Source organism: Beta vulgaris, chromosome 4 (genome assembly GCF_026745355.1).
Source record: "Beta vulgaris subsp. vulgaris cultivar EL10 chromosome 4, EL10.2, whole genome shotgun sequence".
Lineage (NCBI taxonomy): Eukaryota > Viridiplantae > Streptophyta > Magnoliopsida > Caryophyllales > Amaranthaceae > Beta > Beta vulgaris.
The window spans coordinates 55,522,619-55,546,958 of record NC_079205.1 but is presented as its reverse complement, the minus strand read 5'-3'; the positions used below and the strand labels follow the sequence as shown (position 1 = coordinate 55,546,958).

The window sequence follows — 24,340 nt, the reverse complement described above, 5'->3', positions numbered from 1 at the left end:
CTGAGTCTAACAAAATTTTGGAAATAATATGACCATTAGTGTTAATTAAATCAACCATATAACCATGGGGATATCAGATTTAGATGCTCTTAGGGAGGACATCAAATTTATTTACTCAATACCGATAGTTTGACCATCATGGTCTTATAATTAATAAGTTTATTACAAAACTAACAGTAACTTTTAGCACATGAAAGTTAAACTAGATTATTAATTTTTCGATTTTTTCACCATATACCCCTGATAAAAAAAATTTGCACCATATACTCTTTCGACTTTTGAAATTCACCATATACCCTTCACTTTTCAAAAAATGCATTCACTTACCCTTAATGACTAACGGTGTTAAACTCCTTTAGTCATTAACTCCTAAACTCTCATTTAGTCTTAATCAACTAACTTAAATCTAACCCTAACACTAACCTAACCTCTAATCTAATACTCTAACCCTAAACACCCCTTTTCCACCGTAACCCTAACCAGCCCTCCCTAGTGCCACCACCTGACCCACACAACCCTCCCCAACGCCACCACCTAACCCCCACTAGCCCCCTCCCATGTAGACCCCCTCCCCCTCCCCCTCTCCCCCTCCCCTCCCCCTCTCCCCCAACCCCTACGCACAACAGCACCCTCGTCGAAAAAACGCATGCTCTCTGTCCCCTTTGTTTTTCGCCGGAAAATGCACGCTCTCTCTCTCCTTTGTTTTTCGAAGGGGAAGGGTCTGCGAGATGCGAAGGGGAGGGGTGTGGGAGAGGAGGCGCGACAGGCTGGGGGTGGTGGGAAGGGGGAGGTGCGACAGGTTGGGGGTGGTGGGGAGGGGGAGGTGCGGCTGCAGGGGAGAGGGAGGGGACTGATGGGGCTGGAGTTGTGGGGTTGGGGGTGGTGGGATATGGGTTAGGGTGGTGGGCTGGGGGTGGGTGGGGACTGGTGGGCTTTTAGGATTAGTTTTTTGGTTAGATAGGTTTAGGGTTGAGGGTTATTTAGGGTTTAGGGTAGTTAATTAGGATTAAAGGAGAGATTATGTAATGACTAATGGAAGTTCAACACCATTAGTTAAAAGGGTAATTTGATGTATTTTTTGAAAAGTGAAGGATATATGGTGAATTTCAAAAGTCGAAAGGATATATTAGGGCTGTTCAAAGTGCGGTCTGGACCGCACCAAACCGCAACCCAAACCGTTTTTTCGCGGTTTGGGTTGGTTTGCGGTTTCAAAATTGCGGTTTGGGTTATGATTTCAAGCAAACCGCGGTTTGCGGTTTGGGTTGGTTTTAATTTTGTAAACCAAAACCGCACCGCAAACCGCAAAGTTACATATTTTTTAAAAAAATAAAATTAAATACACTTATGAAGGTGACATACAAGTATAAAATTGAAAAAAGAAGTTTGAGGTAAAAACTTAACACTTTTGATAAATCATTATATATGTTTAATTATGAATTCAACTTCATATCTATTTGGACTCTTAGTAACAATTTTTTTTTAATCTTAGATTACAAAAGTAATGTCGCGGAGGAAAAAATGGTTAACCGCAACCCAAACCGCACCAAACCGTTTTGCGCGTTTGGTTGGGAAAAATTGCGGGCGGTTTGGGTTGGAAAATTTTCAAACCGTATATTTGCGGTTTGGGTTGGGTTACATCCCAAACCGCACCAACCCAAACCGCGAACACCCCTAGGATATATGGTGCAAAAAAATATTTGTCAAGGGTATATGGTAAAAAAACCGTTAATTTTTTAAGCTAACAAGCCAAACATAATTGTGCTTGACTTTGACTTATTAAATAATTGAGGTATAATTTTGAGCTTAAACACGCCTCATAAACAAACAAACCAATTCTAAACTGAACTGTTAACCAAGTTTCTTCCTAACTACTTTCTATATTTCAAAAATAGTTGCACTGTGAAGTGAATACACAAATTTGTGAAGTGCATATGAATTAGGGAATGTTCTTTCGACATAAAACAACTTAACTGAACTAAACTGATTGCAACTGAATTGAAATGAATTAAATTATAACTAATAGAAATGATAATTGGAGCTGAAGTGAACTGATTGCGACTGAACTGAACTAATTGCAATTGAACTAAATTGAAAATAAGCTGGAGACAACATATCTTAGGAGTTAGAGATTGAGGTAAGTAAAAAGAGAGGCTCATGTGATGAATGGAGAGATATAAATAATCATGAATGCATAGAATACCATCTCAATTACACTTAGGCGAGTTGTTATAGCTTTATGAGCGTTTCATCTCACAAAAATTTGGTACCAAAGTTAAGTCAAAGTGATACCAAAATGAAATTTGATACCAACATAGAGTTCGTATCAAAGTACTCTATTTTGGTACCACTTTTACTTAGCTTTGGTACCAAAAAATTTGCGAGATGTCATTTTAAATGACATCTCACTATGAGTCGCCAATACTTTCTTGAGTAGTAATAAAACGCTCATCATGAGCGGTTATCACGGCCATTCACAACCATATATTATTAAAAAAGGCTGATATGACACCTCTTCCAGAAAAAAAAGGCCTATATTTATATATTTGAAACCCTTGTTATTGTTGAGACCAACCCGTGTTTGTGTGTATGAAACCCATGTTTTTGTTAACTCAACCCCTTTGTGAAAAAGTAGGCATATAATCTATGTCATAAAGCAAAAAGTTGCACTGATTTGTATGTCCCATTCAGCCCTCCCCCCCCCCCCAAAGTATATTTAATCATTGATACGAGCGCATGTTTGTATATTTGAAACCCTTATTATTGTTAAATCAACCTCTATTTATGCGTTTGAAACTCATATTTTTATTAACTTAACCTCTGTTGTGTAATTGTTAAATTTTCTAATATTATATAAACTTTATTTAATTGTTAAATTACGTATTTATCTCTATAAGTGAATAGTGATAACAGTTCATGATAAACATTTTATGACTCCTCTACTTTCTCCACTTAGACTTGATCAATACGGCGCCATAGCCCATAGGCCCATAGGGTTGTATCATGTATGGATTAGGATGGCGGACTATAGTGGCGTGTGACCAATCTCGTGAACATTATATTCTCAAGTTTGGAGTTTTCACCACATGCATGATGCATACTTCACAATCATTTCCATAGATTTCAACCTCTGAGAATACTAAACTAGGAGAGGACCAACCTTATCCTATTAAAGAAACCTGATTTATGTACCAAGTGGCTAAGACTTGGGACTGAAAAACTCAGACAATTCTGAATGGAACTAGTGGAAACTGGAAACAGAGACAGAAGTTCCTACTAGTGTAAGGCTGTAGTGGAGTTATGTCAGAAAAATAATACTTCTACTCACCAACTTGCCAGTTGCCACCAAATAAGATTAAGGTCCTATTCTTTTGCCTTTTGGCACCATTTTAATTTAATTAGTTTAATTCAACTATTTTTATCTCACAATTTTACTTTACTTTCGTTTAATCCAAAAAAAAAAAAAAACAGGGCCTAAGCTTAGTAATTACATGTCCCAAACAAGGCCTAAGCTTAGAATTTTGGCAATCGGTGCTAAATTTGTGAAACTCCCCTATATCCAACATCAATTATTCCACTTTAAGGAGTGATGAGATTTGAACATGAGACTTTTTTGTCAAGTGGACTCCAATATCATATCACAAGACTAATTTAACCAAAACTTTAAACAAATGGTTGAAAACCCTTATATTCTATTAATCGAAATAATAATATCGGTTTCAATTGTGGATACACATACATTAATTGCAAAAGTTATTATCTAAAACACATTTGCATATCTAAACAGAAAAATATTTTATAAAGTAGTGATTATGTCGTGAGAGGTGTTATTTATTTGAGACTAGGTATCTGGTCTTTCTAGGCATTTTTTCCCTATCTACATTTAGGTATCTGGTCTTTCTAGGAGGTTCGTGTAATAAAAATTAAATTAATTTTGTTAATAATTTATTAAGATATATATAATATGAGGTTTTTATTTTTTGACAAGATACATATATCAAAAAACCATGTCATAAATGAAAAGAAAAAATTTGTTTTATATTTAATTTAAAATTACCAAAAATGAAAACCGTTGCATTTAAAATGAAACGTAGGGGAGTAACTCTTTTTTGTAACTTTAACTAGTTATTAGGTCTGGGTTATGCCCCCGGTCCGAAAAAATTTCATTTATTAATATAATACTTTATGATAATAACACTAAATACAACTTAGTCCAGTGGTTAAGAATCTAGTATGCGTACTTGAGGTCTCAAGATCAAACCCTATATTACGCAATTTCTATTTTTTTTTATTGTACATGAATTAGGTAAAACTAAAACTCCATAGAAGAACGCCATATGGCACAGTTTCTTGTTTATACACATTTTTTAATATATTTGTATAGATATATTGTTTATATGGAATATACAGAAACACTTTGGGCATTTGGGGCCCAAATAGGTAGAATCATGTGGCCGTAGCCCTCTGGGTTAGCGGAGCCGGAGAGAATTAACACGAAAAGATTTATTACTATTCAAATGCCACGCCACACATTAACTAACGGTACTATTGGTCTATTGCCAAATCATGTACAGCTAAGCCTAAGTCTACTATCCACTTGTATTTAAATTTACTACTCCATTTTTTTACCCCATTTTTTGTTTTGAAAGAAATTTACCCCATGATTAATTACCCTCATCCAATTAATGTAAAATTAGGGAGAATGCTACAACTATGGTTCACAATACCATGTCTTAGTTTTTAATATTTATTTTTAAATATTTTATAGAGAGTTCCTAAACACATTGTGTAAATAGATTTAATCTCAACTCTTAAGTCTTATATGTCGTGTTCTTAAACTTTGCCAACCAACATTCACATGTGCTAATTGAAAATTGTACACGCATTAAATATTTGAGTATCTTTCTGCTTTCTTATCTTTGAATACTAACTCTGTCCTGTTATAAGAGTTTGTGCTCAATGTAAGTGGAATATTAGTCGTTACTTGTTGTGTTTCTCTCGTTAGATAACTTATATAAGGATTTTTTTTAACCTATACCACAAGACATATATTTCCTCCGTTTTGAATTAAATGCAACGAATCCACTTTAATGCATCACAAGACATTATTTTGACATCAAATATCTATAATTACATATAAGTACAAATTATAGAAATTATATCTTATGAAAGTACGTCACAAGACAAATCTAACAAGATCCCACTTGACTATTTCATTATGTATATATCACAAATCTTAGTCAAAGTGAAAAGTGTGGATAGTGAAAAAATGGATATGCTGCATTTAATTCAGAACAGAGGAAATATAAGATATTATTATACCAATCAAACTAAAAAAATCACAAGATTTTCTCTATCTTCAAATAATATTAAGAGGTGCTTAGCTATAAGAAATACAATCAAGAGATACGCGTATTAATTTCTATAGAATATGATTTAATAGCTGGAAATTTTAAATTAAAACAAAATAAAAAAATGTAATGGAAATGTAGTGATTTGACATGCACTATACTATAAAAGGTATCATGTTACCTTTCATAGTAATGGAGAATTGGACCATCATTATTATCGTTAAAGTTTGATTTTCATGACGTTTGACAAAAAAGTCACAACAACTTTAGGTCGCTACTATTTGAATTATATTGTAAAAAAAAAAATGTTAACAAATTTTCATCTACAAAGAATAGAGGATGGTTATTTCATTGAACACTTAAAGTCATTCGTACCTTGAAGGATGAAAAACTCAACACAATATCGTAAGCTCCGATCCATAAAATCTCAATACGATGTCGTAAGCTTAATACATACTATACCTATGTTTCTTTCTAATCTACACAATTTGAATTCACACATGCCAACACATAACTTTGACCATCAATATATTTAGTTACAAACAAGTAAAAATACTCGTAAAATAACACATACATAAATCACAAATAATGATCAAAATTGAAGTTTATAGATAGTGTCAAAATATAAATATACAAATTAAAAAGAATCGGAGTGAGAGCATTATACGAGTTCATTTGTTCATTTAGAACTCTCCTTTTTAATAAATTCTGCTTATTTGCATAATTTCAAATGAGTAATAAGCAAAATAATAGTTTTGGGAATATCATGCTCACGATACACCCAGATATATGATAATCTATACAAATATATTAAAAGGCGTGCATAAACAAGAAAATGTGCTAGCTCTCCCTAGGGAGTTTTAGTTCATGCAATCCATGTACAATAATTTTTTTTAGAAATTGCATAGTATAGGGTGTGATCTCCTGACCTCAAGTACATAAACTAAAATCTTAACCATTGAACTAAATTATATTTAGTATTATTATCATAAAATATTATATTAATAAATAAAATTTCTTCTTATTCGGGGGCGTAGTCGAATTATACAATAAGTTGCACAGCTATTGGAATTGGGGACGTTAAAGATTTGATAAATTAACACTATAAATTAATCCAACTAGGAAGCTAATGAGGGACATTCCAAAGGAGCAAAAGCAAAATCAAAAGGAAAATCCCAAAGAATGCCTTCCAATCCAATCTGAATGCTTCACTTTTACTGTTTGTGACCCAAAATTTGTCTCATCACCTACCACTGATAACATTACTCCACACCCACCACTTCCCTTAATCTCTCTCTCTCCTCTTCTTCTTCTTCTTCTCTCCCCTTCACACATACACACAAAACAAGATAATCATATTACTCTTATTTACTACACAATTTTTTTTAGCCCCCAAATATATTTCCATGTCCCTGTTTTTCCCAACTGAAAAACACCACTTTTCTTGTTGCCATTTTTGGGATATTAGGGTTTTTACTGGTGAAGTTTTTGCCCAACAAGTGTGGTGGGAGAAAGCTCCATTTCAGCTTAGATTTAAAAAAATTGTACATTTTTTCTGTCAAACCCAGAAAAGAAATACAATAAATTGTTCTATTTAACCTGTTATTTTGGTGGGGATTTTTCTTAAAGGTTACCCTTTTTTTTTGTTTTTGAAGGTATTGTAGTTTTAATGGTTGCCCATTTCATGGGCTTTGCTGAATTTGTTATTGGAGATCCAAGTTGGGTTTTTTGGTGCGAGTAATTGGGTTTTGGGATCCGAGCTTTAGTGCTCAGTTAATCTGCACTTCTAATTCCACCTGAGGTAATTAAGCAATTGAATTGTTTAAGTTTTTTTTTTTTTTTTACATGTCTATGTATAATGTATGTCATGGTAATTTGAGTAGGAGGCCAATCATTTTCTTGGGTTTGTTTGTTTTTGCTGGTTCAGGTGTTGCATTTTAGAGTTTGTGTAGTTCTATATCTTAATTGACATGTTGGAGCAGGATTATGATTTCCACTATGTGTTTCTGTATAGTTCTGCTTGTTGTTAAATTGGAAATAGTATGTGTGTCAATGTGTGTGTTTGTGTGGGCGGGCAGGCAGGCGTGTATCATAATGGCTAGTGCATGCTGTTTTATAGTGGAAATGAATGATGTATATGTTTAGTCGGTGCTGGCTTGCTGCTGATATGTTAAATTGAGATTTGATTGAACAATGGATTCTTGACTTTAGTTTTTGATTATCTCCTGTTCTGAATTATACTTAGGTACTCCCGCTTTTCGAAAATGGCTGATCTTTATGCTAAGTTATCCAAGAAAGCTATTTTTGGCTTGAAAGTCTGGGAACTGATTGGAATTTTTGTTGGACTGTTCATCATTATCATATTAGCCCTTATACCTCTATGCCTTACTGCGCGCAAGAAAGCTAAGAGAGCTAAAGGCAACTTACCCGTCAGTCAAATCCCCTCGGTTTCTAAAGAAATTAAAGAAATCCGAGTGGAGCACATATCGACGAATGCATATGCTCCTGGTGAAGGGAAATTTATGACCCTCAAGGACAAATTTAGTGATAGGGATTCTGATAAGGGGGTACATGGAGATTCAGGTAAAGTGAGAAATGGAGATGGTAGCAGCCAGTCAGGGTCATTTCATCGTATGGAAGTGGGTGGTTCCATATCAGGGGATGAAGGGGGTTCTGGAGTGTATGCTATGTTTAAACCATCTTCCTCTCATCCAATCACAGCTCCTTCTCCACTCAGTGGTCTGCCTGAATTTTCACATTTGGGTTGGGGTCATTGGTTTACGTTAAGGGATCTTGAAACGGCGACAAACAGATTTTCTAAGGAAAATGTCATTGGCGAAGGTGGATATGGAATAGTATACAAAGGATGCTTGGTCAATGGTACCCCTGTAGCTATAAAAAGGATTCTGAATAACCTGTGAGTCTGGAATGATTTTATTGAATTTTCTCAAGTTCACTAGATTATGTCTTATCTCATGTGTGTGGTGAGTTTTCTGATTCAGCTGCTCAACTTCTTTTTTGTACAGAGGCCAAGCTGAGAAGGAATTTAGAGTTGAAGTGGAAGCCATTGGCCATGTTCGTCATAAGAATTTGGTCAGACTTTTGGGTTATTGTGTTGAAGGAACTCACAGGTATTTCTCTGCAATTGGCAAATGTGATTAACTTGTTTTGATGGTTTCTCGTGGCTGACTGGTACATTTCAAAGATACTCTTAGTATAATAATGGCTCTAAAATCTGATTTCATCTTTCTATTATTTTCAGGATGTTAGTTTATGAGTATGTTAATAATGGCAACTTAGAGCAATGGCTACATGGTGCCATGCGTCAGCACGGATATCTTACTTGGGAGGCCCGGATGAAAGTGTTGCTTGGCACAGCAAAAGCGTAAGCTGACTGCATATTTGATATATTATTTACATCTTACTAAACTGAGCATAAAAACAGTTATATATTGCTTACTAAACAAGCATGTGTAGCATGTGCTTCACGCTTCATCGATGTTGCAACATGCTGGCAATCATTGATTATAAATTCATAAGTTGCTTCTAATTAAAATTATGGTATGCCGAGATTGTGCTTAATATGTTTCTTTGGTCAAATTGTTGTGGGCTAACTACTAATGACAGCGTGCTGTCTGCTTTAGTGTCTCCCTTGGTTTTTTGGAAGGCAATGTTAATGCATACCCAGTGCCCTGGTATATAGCTAATCTATTTATCCTCTCCAATAGTAAGGCCTAAAGTTTGTAGGGAAAGAACTTCAGGTAATGCAAAGTTTTATTTACCAGTGTTTACTTCCTTGTTCCTACGGAGTCACACAAATCACACCATATTGTACATGTGCTATATAGTTCCAGTTTATATTATACAGCGTGGTTATGTCTGCTCCAAAACTCTTACCAATAGAAGAAATATTGATGACACAGCTGATAGTGATATGGCTTGCTTATCTGGCAATAAATCAAATTTACAAAAGGCATAGAACCACCTCTTATTATGAGGTGTGGAGGTGATAATTGACATCTTTTCCTCGCATAATTGACATCTTTTCCTCGCACTCCTCTTTTCCTCGCACTCCTCTTTTCCTTTCTCCTTGTCCTTGGTCCCCCCTCCACTTCCTTGCCAACTGTCAATGGCTTTTCTAGGGGCTCAGAAACTCCCTGCAGGGTCAATGGTCATGGTTGATCTACTAGTCGATTCTCCTTCCCTCTACTATTCCTCTTCCCCATCTCTCTCCCCCTCTTTTCATTGACATCTTTTCCTCACTCTTCCCTTTCCCTTTCTCCATGTCATGTGGCCCCACACTCCACTGCCTTGCCAACTGTCAATGAATTTTTTAGGGGCTCACAAACTCCCTGCACTGGTGGATAGTCATGGCTGATCTACAAGTGGACTTTTCTTCCCTCTACTATTCCTCTTACTTCTCCCTTCTCCCTCTACCCTTTCCCTCTCAGACCCTCTTCTGGATTTTGCTTGACTTTATTGCAGTTGTGAGTCTTGTGACCCTACCTCATCCAACCATCACTTAGGGTTATACCAGTTTCCAGAATTGCAACTTAGTGTTTTTAATTATACATGAATGACTCTTGGTTTATGCTCCTATAGCACTAAAGAGTTCTGTTGGGAGTGCTACAAGAAATCAACTTCTACCTTCATGATTAAATAAGATAAGAATTATGGGTAGGTTTATATGGACTGTTTCTCTATAGATAGTGATAAGCTGCTGGGTTTTGGGTCGTTTTACAACAGCTTTTTGTGAGAATTGCTGGGATGTGATTAAGCTTGTGACCTACTTTTATGGAAGAATTTGATGAGACTTCGGTTAGTGGGAAATGCAAGACAAACATTATCCCCTACTGAAAGGAGAGGGCTTTTCATCCCACGAGGCACGAGGTAGCTTCCCACTTCTTATGAATTTGTTATGAAGGTTTGGGTTAATCATTTAGAGGAATGTGTGTGCTTGCATCATTACACAGTTTTAGTATGCTTCCGTGGAGGGGAAGCAAGTTTGGAGGTGGCATTTGTTGCTAACAAGGCTATGGACGAGGCTCGTCTGAGAAGTAAGAAGTGTGCATGGGTTGCTTTATATTTTTTATGTATAGAAGGCTTAATTTTGTATTAATGAAGAAAAGGTTTGGAGATTGAGGGAGATGTGGAGATGTTTATTCAGAGATTGCTTGCCTTGTGCTCAAATTTGATGACTGTGAATGTTGCTCTTAGAAAGTGGGAGATGTTGGATCAGAATTCGTAGGTTGCATGTCTCATGTTGGTGATGATGAATGGTGCTCCCAGATAGTGATTGTTGTTTTGAAGACGGAAGTTATTCCACTTACAGTTTCTTTGCATTTTTGTAGTTGATATGCTTGGTAAGATGTTTGAGAAGAGTGTATCGGAAAAAACCATCAAGAGATTTAGGGTGGTGAGAGTAGGTGGAGGCGTCCCTTTTGTAGTTTCTGGATGACACTTTTGGCTTTTTCCTAAGGCCTAAAGATCTTGAAATGTTTTAAGAAGTTCCTCAAAAACTTGCAGATTATCAAGTTGTTTTTATGGAATTAACCTAGTTAGGATCATGATTCGTGACTTTTGGAAATTGATGTTGGCGCTTGGTACTAGTGGGGGTGGGAAAACTAGAGTTGGCCGCTTAGTAATTTGGGCATGCCTATAGGAGGCAATCCTCATTGGAGGTCTCTTAAAATTACGATTAACTCGAGGAGCTTGGATGTATAGAGGATTTATCTTCTTTGGGAGGGCGTGCTTACCAGTTACCAGGCTGCAATCTTGCTTGTCTAGTACACCTCTTTACTATCGCTCACATTTTAAAATTATAATGACAATTGTGGTGAGTGGAGGGAAGGAACTTGGTGTTCAAGCAAAAACGGGAGGAAGTTTGTGGCTTTGGAGGTTGAGTCCTAAATATATCCCTTTTGTGGAAAATTCGTTGTGATTTTTTCTTCTTTGCTGTGACTTCGGTTTATCAAGGACGAATATGATCACTCCAAAATGTGTGGGATGTTTGAGTGACGTGTTCTTGCTCATGGAACGTGGAAGTTCATTTATGAGGTGTATAATGTGATTTCTTTCTTCTCCTCACTTGTTAGGTTTAAGATTGTAAATTATCACCGGATTAGATCCAGAGGGATCTTTGGAGAGGGTAGGAGTCACTCTGTGTCCACACTATATAATCTCCTGTCTCCGCTTCCATGTGGACAATGTTGGGATCTTCATGCGTGGAGGTGACTAATAGATTAGACCTATTTTCTATTACTTGAATTCGTATGAAAATAAATTTTGTTTTTGCAGATCTGGATTTAAGTAAAGCTACTGTTTATGGTGAAGCTACGTGATTGGACTTTAGATTCCTGTAGGTTAAATCTATTGATATTTGACATAGATTAACATTGCTGATTATACTCGAATAACAGAAGAAACATGATAGGGTAAAGCGGATAGAGAAGTAGATTAACTTGAGAAAGGGAGAAAGTATCTGTAGTAGACAGCCAGAGGGCGAAGGACAGGGGAAATTTTGGTCAGGAGAGGGGGAGGGGGGGAATGTAGGATAGGTATCATATGGTAGTTGGTGTACGTTGATATCACTCTCATATCAACTACCTTGGTAGTAGCCATGCTTGGCTATTGAAATTAGTGTGTCGATATATAATGAAACAATTTTGGCATATATCAACTACACTTTAGTTTCTGTTAATTGAAAGCTTTGACCAATCATATAGCAGCTTAATTAACTACTTTTTGATATCTTACAAAGTTAGTTTTTAAGACATTGGACCAATTTAATGGCAGCATTATCTAAAGGCCTTTAGCATAAATATAAATATGGAGTATATGTTCTGGAGGATTTTTCTAGAAGGGAAGATCTGATTTGTTGACTTTTGCTTTAGTGTATTTATTATATAAAGGTATAGATCAGTATAAAGATATCTAGTCTGTTATTATGAATAGAACTATTTTTTTTCTATTATGCTGATTTCTTTTATGCTTTGAACTTCACAAATATTGATGTATGAATTACCTTTTGCAGTCTTGCCTACTTGCATGAGGCAATTGAGCCAAAAGTTGTTCACCGGGATATTAAGTCTAGCAATATTTTGATCGGTGAAGATTTTAATGCAAAGGTCTCAGATTTTGGCCTTGCGAAACTTCTCGGTGCTGGAAAAAGTCATGTAACAACTCGAGTGATGGGAACCTTTGGGTATGATGCAAGTATATTGTTGACTTTTATATGCGCTGTGTTTTGACTTCAAATGAAAGTACTAAAGGATATATCTTTTCTGCCTTTCAGAAATATGCTGGACAGTTAAGCTAATCTTCTACCTTCTTCATTTTCAGATATGTAGCACCTGAGTATGCAAATACCGGCCTTCTAAATGAGAAGAGTGATGTTTATAGTTTTGGAGTCTTACTCTTGGAGTCGATTACCGGAAGAGATCCCGTGGACTATGGTCGTCCACCACAGGAGGTGTGTACTAGCCTTGTGTTTTTACTTTTTAATATAGACTATGACACTATGTTGCAGTTACTGCATGAAGCCATGACTGATGCTGGTTGAACTAGCTACTCTCTCCAATCTTTTTTTACTTCTTCCATTTTGATTTGTCACGTGTGCCAATGGACAACTTTAACCATTAATACCTTCAGCAATCAAGTAGTAAGAATAAAAAATCACAAAAAGTTGACATTTTCGACATCTATATTGAGACAAGTGCAATAACATTTTACGTGATAAAATTCATTTTAAGTGAGTTATGCAAATATTGCAAAAACCCAAAATGATTTGAAGTAAAAAAAAGAAGGGAGGGAGTATTATTTATTCTGGAAAATCTTGATAATTCCCCAAGTGCTTTTCTGTTCCATTTCGTGAAATCTCCTCTTGGCAGTGTTGAAATGGCAGCAAATGTAATTCTTATCGTCTATGATTAGCTACTTTTGCTTCCGAATTTTGGCTTGTCCTATAGATATTTTTTTTCCGTGTTTCATTTATATTGGATAGGTTTTTACTGCTCATAACTTAGACAAACTTCCTGTGGTTGTTAAAAGCTGAGAACATGCCACTTTATGTTATAAATTTTACGACCTCTGTTCCAGGAAGAACTACTTAGCTACTATTCATGTGGTCAAAGTTACAAAAATTTGACCTTGCTTTGCAATTTATACATGACATATAAAAGCATTTGAGATGTTAGATTCTTTCTCAATTTGTATGATTTTATCATCAATTTCTTAATAATACTTCCTCCATCGCATAATATAGTGCTTGTTTCCTTTTTGCAAGGTATCCAAAAAATATGTTTGACCTTCAATATCTTCAATTTCGTATTAATAAAAGATATAAATAGTTGATATTATGAAAATACACATTGAGGCGAACCTAACAAGATCTTATATGAATTTGTTTTTTTCATATATTAATGAGAATATTTGGTAAAAGATTTTTAAGTTTGACCTTAAGAGAGAGAAACAAATACTATATTATGGGACGGAGGGAGTATTTACTAATACATTAATAAAGATATTATTCGTCAGAGTTGTGCATTTGAGACCATGTAAAAGACAAGTGAATAGTTCTTTATGGAACAAAGGGAGTAATTTACTATCCACTCATGACAAGTCCTCTTATTGTTTTGGCAACTTTCTATCCTGATGATTGGTTGCCCATGAGCTGTTACAGCTGTAGAACTTGGAAGCCATCTGTTAGTTCTACTTCTACTAGTGAACAGACATAGTACTAAGTATTTATGTTACAAGCTAGTTTATTTGAAGGCGTCAGATAGTAAAGTTTTGCTGGACTGATCTGCTATGATGCTCTCAGGTGAATTTGGTTGATTGGCTTAAAATGATGGTGGGAAGTCGGCGGTCTGAGGAAGTTGTGGACCCGAATATTGAAGCAAAACCATCAACAAGGGCTCTGAAGCGTGCTCTTTTGACTGCGCTGAGGTGTGTCGATCCAGACTCTGACAAGAGACCCAAGATGGGCCAGGTTGTTCGCATGCTTGAATCAGAGGAGTACCCCATACCTAGAGAGGTGAGTACTGGAACTCTAGAATTGTTTTTTACTTTATATGGCTCTTTCAGCTTCTTTTAGCACCCTAGACGTGTTATTCGATATGTTTTGAATTGAAGATACGACTTACTAAGTACATAATGCATTCACTACACAGGGGAGATTGATTTGCTTCTGTGCTTCGAAACACTTCACATAACAAGGTCTTGATAAATGAGTAATTAGGAATTACAGTTGTGATTGGACAAGATTGAAAATTCTTTTTTGTTATCATAGATTGGGGCCACTAGAGTCTAGAATCGATGATCGTATCATAAAATCTTCCAAGCACCTTTATGAGTAATCAAGCTGTATTTGATCTCATCCAGCGCTTCTCTATGTACGATGGCTCTGTTTTTGCACTTTTCTTATTCTACAGAGGGTGTGTCTAAACTACTGAATGTGACTTTTTTGAACATATTGTAGTTGTGAATTGAACTTGTTGGAATTCGCTGAATTTTTTATTATCCAAAAAAGTGAAAAGAGGTTGAACGTGACACATACCTACACAATAAACATTTCCAGCTCTTCAATAGAAGTATAGAACACTAGTATCTTTGATTGCATAGGTTGCACGTAGTGTCAGCTTCACTGTGGTTCTCGTGCGGCAAAATTCACTGCAGTTTAGGGTTAGTAAGCTCTTACTTTTTTTTGAGTGATAGGGCTAGTAAGTTTGAATCAATGGAGTTTACGTTTCGTTTACTTTGATCGAAAATGGTTTCTCATGGAAAATATTTTCCGGTGGAAAACGCAAACGAGTATTAATTTTCCTTTGTTTGATTTGGTGGAAAACTATTAAGCTAAGAAGGGGAAAATGGAAATGTTGGAAATGAGAGAGTGGAGGGAAATGGTTTTCCTTCAAATTTTGGAGGAAAATGTTTACAAGGGATGAAAAACTCTTTTCCACCTTAGTTCCTTTTTAAGTTCCTTATCCAACCAAAACAACGGAAAATGAGGAAAATCGTTTCTCTCCAAAACAAACGGAGCCTTAGTTTAGAAAGATTGTCATTCTAATCATAACTCTGTTACTGATACAGAATCTGAATTGTCTTGATAATTCTATTGCTGATTACCCTTATATTATTCTGCTGTGTCTCCAGGATCGAAGACACCGAAAGGGTCGGGCAAATAGCGCAGAGATTGAGTCCTCTCAGAGGGATTTCTCAGACACAGACAAAAGTGACAATCCAGACTCATTAAGGTCAGATATAAGAAGGAAGCCACGAGCATCAGGATAACCTTCTTGCATGCAGTCTGATCATTCGTGTAAAATGATCATCATGGTGACGTGATTTCGACACTCAGGTGCAAAGTCTTGATGGAATTAGGATGAATGTGGTTGATTCGGGGCGTGGTCATTATTTTTCTTTTATAATTCTGTTTTCTTCTTTTTCTTGAGCGCTGGTGTAGTAGGGTATTCTCTACAAGATGAAGTCTGTTTATTTTTTGGTCTGTATCATTTTTTACCCCTTTTTTTTTCCCAGGTAGTAGCCTATTAGGTAGAAATATCACATATCGATTATCGATATTATATTTTGTGTATGAAAGCGGTACGGTAAGAAGCTTTTTTTCATTAGTGGGTGGGGGTGGGTTTGTACAGTAGTACAGTTATTCTTGCTATTCAAATTTGTTCTATGATGTACTGGTACTGATTTACTGTTCATGTTGTGAGATATGGTAGATAGAATCCGATGATTGATCATTCTATTTGCATCCTTATTCATCAGTTTTGATAAACTGAAAAACACTAGATAGAAAAAGGGACATGTTTGTGTAATCTCAAGGATTGGCAACCCTTGTGAGTTGTGTGAGAGAGAAAAAGATACTAAGAGCTTGTTTGGCGAAATAAGCGGTTCTAACACTGTTGTTGCGGTAACAGTAGGTAGAGGTGTGCACCGGTTTCGGACGGACCAGAATTGGTTTGACTGGGGTATGAAACCTGGACATTTTGTCGATCAAAGATTTTGCAATTCGGTTCGAGTTTGGACGGATTGGATCGAAATATGGATTTTTTTTAAAAAAACCTTTTTTTTGGCTTAGAGTTGTGCATCCCTATTCCCTTACCGTATGGAGAGATTTCGACCAAAACATATTTATAAATTTGAAAGATAAAATTTAATAATTCTAAAAGCAATAATCCTAAAAACACGGTTATTTTTTAGTTTCATAACTTTCCAACTTTTAAACTTCCTTAAAACCCGAAATCTTTTCTTTGACTAAAAAATAGAAATTTCAATTCACTTGTACGTACCACAAACCTGGAATTATAAATTTTTACAGATTGAAATTTTCTGGTCCGATTTATTTCGGGCCGATCTCGGTTCAAAACTGTACACCCCTAACCGTGAGGGTAGGCAAGTAGCTAGGTTCCTCTAGGAAGCAACTTCCTTCTTTTTGTGGTGTACTTCTTACATTTTTGGTTGTCGTAGGGCTAAACTAGGTTCTCCTCGTAAGCATTTTCCTCTATCTTGTGGTGCACTTCTTACATGTTTGCCAACCAAGCACCATCATCTTATCTTTTTTCCTAAGAAGTTTCATTTTCCATCTCTATTGTATATGGTAACAGGGATAGGATACAAAAAATAGAAAAAAAAGAAAATTAAAAATAAAAAGGAATGTAACTTCCTAATTAATTATAAAAATAAAAAGATAAAAAAGGCACAATAAAAAGAAAACAATGAAATTTACAACACAACCATTTACATCTTTCTCAACTAAATTTTTGAAAAATTTAAAAATTTATGATTTAATGAGATAAATTGATTAAAAATATAAAAATTCCTTATTTATTAGATGTAATTAGCAATTAATTTAATTTTTTACGTGTTTACGCAAGCATCGCGTGCATATAAGGTTAGTGTACTTTTATGTCAACAAAACAACACCAAGTTAGCCAACTTTTTTTCAATTTCTCTAATACATTGAATTTACCAATATATTTTAAGGTAGCTCTTACTAACCATTTAATCCTTCACAAATTATTATAACAGGCGGTCTAATTTTAACATAATATTCGACAAATCCAAGCTCACATTCTTCTAATAATTCAATTTCATCTCACTTTAACCAATACTATGTTGTACATCATAAGGAGAGAGAAGAAAAAATAGAATAAAAAAATAGGAAAAAGAAAAAAGAAAGGAGAGAAGGAAGACGATCGGATCATCCCAACGATCCGAGCAATGCTTGGTTAATCACAACTTCTATTTATCGCCCCAAAACTACTTAAAATCGCCCAAAAATCATTTTTTAAGACAATTTTACCCTTCTTTTTCACACCACCCACCATCCCCACCACCACCTGCGACCCCCGGCTAGCCCCTGCCATCCCCTATCTCCCCAACACCACCACCTTCGCGTCACCCCACCACCAGCCCTTCGCGACACCCCATCACCAACATAATTATTTTTAGAAAGGGCGAATGTCCGGCCAGGACGATCGCCCCATGGCACGAACAATTCTAAAAAATATCCCGATAGTATTTTGAATGGATTAACCTAGTCAATAAATTAATTAAATTAATTCACTAAATGGATTACAAAATATGATTAATGAATTGATGAAATTGGTCACAAAGTACATTAAACTAGACATTGTATAAAGAAAGGTGATCCATTTTCTTTTTAATATTGTGTTTTGACCGTTGTCTAATTTTAAATGAAAAAGTAGGTGTTATGACCAACTACTTATCTTTTTTGTGAAAGTAACTTATCAATTTTTTTTTTACTTCCTTGTTTGTTGAGTACAAAGATCGCGATGGAATCAAATTCCAGTTTGGGTGATATTATCCATTTACAGGGACTTGGTGTCTTGGTGATACAAGCATAAATCTAAAATAAAAATAATATAGAATCCTGGTCCAGTTATCGGGATCGATTGTAGTTTGGATCCCGGTGGTTGGTAGGATTGATACGGCATGATCAGATCATGATCCTATAAAGTTGGATAAAACAATATAATTATGCTACAATTTAGTAAAAGACTCATGTTAAATTTTATACATATTAATAATGACATTTTTCATTCGCAAGTGGTAAATGATAATAGAAGTTCAAAACTCTAAGATTGAAGTAACATGTGATCAAAATCTAATAGGAAAAACATAATATGTGAAATTTCCTTATAATTTTTGTATGAAAAATTGAAAAGAATAATCCCACCTTTTTCCGATCTGCTCAAAACAAGCCAACCTTTAAGTAATCTGTAAACGAGCCAACCTTTCACCTCTATTTTCTTATAACAGGCCTTTTTACCCACAACTTGTTCAAGAGGTTATTTTTTTTAAAAGTTTTTTTTTCTTTAATCTCTCTCCTCACCACCATTACCTCCATAACAACCACCATATCACCACCAAACCTCCACTCCAACCACCATTGACCCCACTACGACTAACCCCACCACCAAGGTGGCCCCTTGAACCGTCACCCCACCCTCGTCCTTTCATCTGACCATTACCCTACCTAGAAACCACCACTTACCACGCCAGCCACCTTAAATCCCACGCACCCCACCCCCTGACCACCAACCCACCAGCAATGGTCCACCTTGAAACCTTACTGAAACCAATCGAAACCCACCCCACCAACCTGGAAACCCACCTTAACCAACTGAAAACCCTAGCCACCTAAAATCCCACCACCCCACCCCCCACATTACCCCCACGCGAAACTTTCCCCATCAACCGAAACTCGCCTGAATCCTCACTCATCACAGAAACCAGTGCGGCTGGTTGGAGAGGCAGAGAAAGTGTCGGTTAGAGAGAGGAAGTGCTGGCGCGACGACTATAAGGGAGGGGGATCGGCGTTTAGAGAAGGGGAATAGGGAGTCGATGGTCTTTCTTTTTTTATATAAAAAAAATCGAACCAATTAGAAGGTGACACATGGCAAGTCACCTTCTAAAACTGTTACCAAGTTTAAAACTCGGTCAAAGGCTTGCTTTAAGAAAATAAGGGGTAAAGGTTGGCTCGTTTTGAGCAGACCACTGAAAGGTGGGATTATTCTTTTCAATTTTTCTATTTTTTTATGAAAAGATTGGATCATAGAAAACATTTGAATTTTTATAGTTGGGTAGGATTGAAAGATCCTACAAAATTAAGATTCTACATATGATCGGGATCGATGAAGTACTTCTGAATCGTAGAATCGTAAGATTCATATCGAGATTTTAAGAATGGGATGAGGCATAACTATAAGAGTTTATATTATATTAAGTCAATTGCTCACATATGACATACTCCATATTTGGTAGGAGCGAATGGGAAATGTGAATAAGAGGGAAAAGGGAGCAGGTTGCTCAGTTTCCACTAATCTATACTAATATATTAGAGGTCGTTCCTAAACAAGGAACAATAACACATGATATTCTTTATTAAGATTTTTTGATCCATGTAATCCATATGCAATAAGAGATTGCCAGGTTTCCCAAAGAATATGAAGAACATCATTGGGAATTGTAGCAGAGCAAGGATCACATCTGTCGATACAAGATTGGATCAAGAACTTCCTCAACTTATTCAAAAAGAAAAAGCAAGATGAGGGAAGAGACATGAAATCGGAATTTATCTCCACGCTTTGGGGAATATGGATACACCGCAATGAAATCATCTTCGAGGGAGTCAAAGCAAACCCAAGACGAATAATCGAGATAATCATGGACTCCAACAGCAGACTTAATACGAGCACTAAAGCACGGAAGGAGCGAAGAGGGGTTAAATACAACTACACAGAGGAAGAAAGAGAACAACCATTAGAGTGGAAAACAGGAGCCAAAATCTCAAACTATATGCAAACTTTGGCGGTAGATGGTGCGTGGGAAAAGAGCAATAAGGGAAATCAGTTGCAAGCAGCCATCGCTTGAAAGAACTTGAATGGGTTCAAGGAGAAGAGTCAGCTACTAAGATTTTTGCGAACTCAGCAGAACAAACTAAAGCATATGCGATACTGAAGGCTTTAAAAGATATGGAATGGAAATGCTCAGACATAACCATCGAAACAGACAATTAAGAGGTCATTCATGCGCTAAGGAGCCAGAACATGACAAATAAAAATATTGATAATATAATAACAGACATAAAGCGCCTAGCTAAAAGCTTTCATTATGTTTCCTGTATTGAAGTAGGAAGAGAGGAGGTTAAAGTAGCTCACACCCTAGCCATTAAGGCAAGGAAAGGCTGAGTTTTTTTTTATTCCTTTCCTTTATTTTGTTTTACCCTTTGTCAAAAAAATAAAATAAAATGCTTTGTATAAGATTTGATCCCCTGACTTTAAACTCATATATTAAAGTCTTAATCATTAACCAAATTATATTTAGTGTTATCATATAAAGTAAAATATTAATAAATAAAAAGGTCATTACGTAGGGTGTAATTCGAACCTAAAAACTAGTTTAATTAATCTCTAATGGAGATGAGAATTAATAAGGGAGTATATAATGATAATGTATTAATGAATTTAGAATATCAAGGATTAAAGTGTTGGTACGAATATTTTTGTAAATCTTTAATTTATTCTTTAAACGTATTTATCTCTATTATATAAGCTAAGGGGGAGCTATGCTGTCCCCCATATGAAAAGACTTATATACCCATGATTTGAAACATAAAAAAACATATTCAAAATTTCACATTAATTTCCTGATTTACAATTATGCATATTAAGGAAAGTTGTAAAAAAAAAAAAAAGTAACATAAAAAAGTTTAAGATTGCCATTAAAAGATTACTTACGATGAGGAAACTAACATAACAAAGAAATGCTACAACAATTGTAAAGCCAAAAATACAAAATTTTCTTTTACCTAAATATTCAATAACAATTACAAAGAACATACAACTAAAAATTTATAAAAATACCGAGAAAAAAAGAGTATAACTCATCTATTAATTTTCTAATTTCATAATTGTCGTAGTCAATATGTTATTCAAGCAAAATAGTTAAACTAATGAGAAAAGTAAGTATAGACCAACTTCTCTTATACTCAATCCTATGTGTTGTAAAAATAAATTGTATTTACAAAGTACTCCATTTGTTTTTTATGTTGTTCCTATTTGAAATTGGAGAAGAAACCAATACAACTTAAAAAATGGATAAAATTTTACTATTTAATTAAATAAAGTTAAATTAATTAAAGCAAAGATTCTAGCCTTTTGAGTTACTCAATGCTAGGCAACCACTGAGAAAAAAAGTTTGAGGGTAAAAAAAGTAAAATATGAGTAATGAATAGTGTGAATACATTTTTGTAATTTAAAACCAATGGCGAAATTAGGCCATATACTTACACTATGTATGGAAAGATTCAAAATAGGAATAACATATTGAAATTTTACAATGGAAAATACAAAAATAATAAAAGAAAACAGAGGGAGTACATGTTTATTTTTCACATTAATATTAATGTTTTTTACAATTTCGAATATCAATATTAATACTAATATGTTATCACACATATCGCGTGCATGCGAACAAGTACTCACTAAGCGAGGGAATGACAATATTTCTATGAATTGCTTGTTACCAATTTTCAATCTCTATCTCACTCTAATTGTCGTACTTTCTAATCACCAAATTTCATTTGCACAAACCACATTTTGCAACGATGTTGACGGAATTTAATTTCTGATATTACATACCCAAGTATTTACTATTTTAATTTTTGAGATCTTGTCTGCTACTGCAAAAATTAGAGGTATTTCTAGGGAGCTTTTAGAACTATGTGCATATTTATTTTCATATTTATCACATATTTTGCTCAAACGAGTAAAATTATAAAAGGAAGGATTATTTTAAATAAGTTAACCTTTGCGTGTTTTACTTAAAATAAGTCAACCTTTCGATTAACTATGAATAAGTTAACTTTGTATCTACTCTTGTTATAATCTATATATATATATATATATATATATATATAAAGCAAAGTTAAAATTGCTTATGTGTCAGGCTATTACTCATTTCGCCACATGTCATCACTATACTTATTCTCATTTTTTTAGTGCCACGTGTAAAATGGATCAATTGCAATCTTATAAATTTGGTAAGTTTAACTCAGCAAATGGAATTGCTTTATAATCATATTAGTTCGTTATAATTCCGGCAAGGTTGCTAACTAATAATAAAAAATGTTAATACTGATATACTCTTTCAAAAAAAAAAATGTTAATATTGATATAACTTACCATTTTACATTACCATTTATGTAATTTACCCGTAGTCGTAGTTTTGATTTATAATGTAGACAATTTATTTTGGAGTTGCGGGATTGATAATTTTCACAAATTTTTATATTGCTTAATTATTACTCCAGTAGAGTACATTATTATTAGATATTATTGTAGTATACAATAATTATCTTTACGTGTCATTTGTCTACATTAATAATGTAGGGGTAGTAATAAGTTCGAGTTGGATTAATTTCAAGTTCACCTGATTTCTATTTCGGGTCACTTACCCCTAATCCAAACTTGACTTGATTCTGATTTCAGGTCGAAAATTAGAATTTGACGACCTTTTCGGTTTCAGGTTGACCCGAAAACCAACCCAAAATGACCTGACTTTAAATTTAATCATTGCAATAATTCAACATATTGAGTGAGCCTTGAATTCATATGCCAACTTAATCAAATTTAGAATATTCAAGAAACGAGTTTGGTCTAATACAAGTTAGATAAACATAATTTGGTCTGCCTTGAATTTGACCCCCCTTCAAAGTCAGATTATTCGGGTTGTTTTGAGGTTCAAAAATTCAACTTGAACCTAACCCATTATTTTTTCTGGTCAGGTTGGGCTGACCCATCTTTTTTTTCAGGTCGAAAATTTTAACCCAAATTCGAAATTTTCAGGTTAGATTCAAGTCAGGTTATCATATTGGATCAGCTTTAATTTTGACAGTCCTAATGAAAAGATTATAGCATGAAATATAAATTTACAATTTATAATCTTTCAATTTTAAATGTAGTCATTCCAATAATTTTGGAATAAAAAAAACTATTTGAAAACTAAAAAAAATTCATGTGCATTATGCACGGGTCCATATAATCTTAATATAAATTATTTCTCAAATAGTCAAGATGTAAATTATTTCACAAGTCAATAGTAACAAATTTTAAAAGCCATCTAATCTTTTATTTCTCATTTATATCTTTCTTAAATTATTTCAATATTTAGTTGTGTATGATCACTTCGTGATTCTGATGTAAATATCACAAAATTTCAATTTCTAAATTGAAACATTTTGGGTTTTCATATTTTTTCTTAGATATATGTTATGATATTAATTATCAGCACATATTTTGCTGACCCGCAAATGAAGACCATGCTATCTAGGGGGATAGATATTTTTTTTAATATGTAACAATATTGATATAAACAATTAGATTCATTGTAAGAAAATTTATGTGAGCTTAAAGCAAGTTTGACCACTAAATGTCACTTTAAGTTAATTAAATTAACCTAAGCAATGTATGTGCTTTTAACTTAGTACCATTTAATCATTTATATGGATAATAGTAACAATAATACTGATTATTATATATAATTTATATTTCAGTGTAGTGCATCGCACGAGTTGTAAGCTAATTTTAGACTATTCTCAATACAATATCATATCATTTTAGATAACAAGCCCATTTAATTCTTTTGTTTAAGGTTAAACCCATTTTAATTATTTATACAATTCTCATTACTAGATCATAATATCGTGTAGGATATTTCTATATTCATTTCTTAGGTATATATTAGAAGAAAATTTTATACATTACAATATATATTTCATTTATATATTACAATATACATGAAACTTTTTGTATAATAATAATTATGATTAAATGGGTTAAACGGGTAATTCGTTTATCAAATAGGTCGGGTCAGGGTTGAGTATTTCAACCTATTTATTAAATGTTTAGTAAACCCAAACGCAAATCCAACCAAACCTAAACTGATTGCCAGCC

At 34.6% G+C, this 24,340-nt stretch overlaps 1 protein-coding gene across 1 annotated transcript; it reads left to right on the top strand.

Moving 5' to 3' along the window:
• The first annotated feature begins 6,490 nt into the window (after positions 1-6,490).
• Positions 6,491-16,038, top strand: LOC104890644 (probable receptor-like protein kinase At5g18500). The gene is made up of 8 exons (XM_010676207.4): positions 6,491-7,149; positions 7,594-8,265; positions 8,375-8,479; positions 8,611-8,733; positions 12,382-12,552; positions 12,690-12,819; positions 14,170-14,382; positions 15,501-16,038. Exons 2-8 carry the CDS (start codon positions 7,613-7,615, stop codon positions 15,636-15,638), a joined length of 1,533 nt encoding a protein of 510 aa, XP_010674509.2. The 5' UTR covers positions 6,491-7,149; positions 7,594-7,612; the 3' UTR covers positions 15,639-16,038.
• The last annotated feature ends 8,302 nt before the right edge of the window (positions 16,039-24,340 follow it).

Excerpts from the sequence above, each read along its gene's own strand:
- LOC104890644 (XM_010676207.4), top strand. The coding sequence starts at position 7,613 with ATGGCTGATCTTTATGCTAAGTTATCCAAGAAAGCTATTTTTGGCTTG. Across the intron at positions 8,266-8,374 it reads AAAAGGATTCTGAATAACCT|AGGCCAAGCTGAGAAGGAAT; the intron begins GTGAGTCTGGAA and ends TTTTTTGTACAG. Across the intron at positions 8,480-8,610 it reads TGTGTTGAAGGAACTCACAG|GATGTTAGTTTATGAGTATG; the intron begins GTATTTCTCTGC and ends TATTATTTTCAG.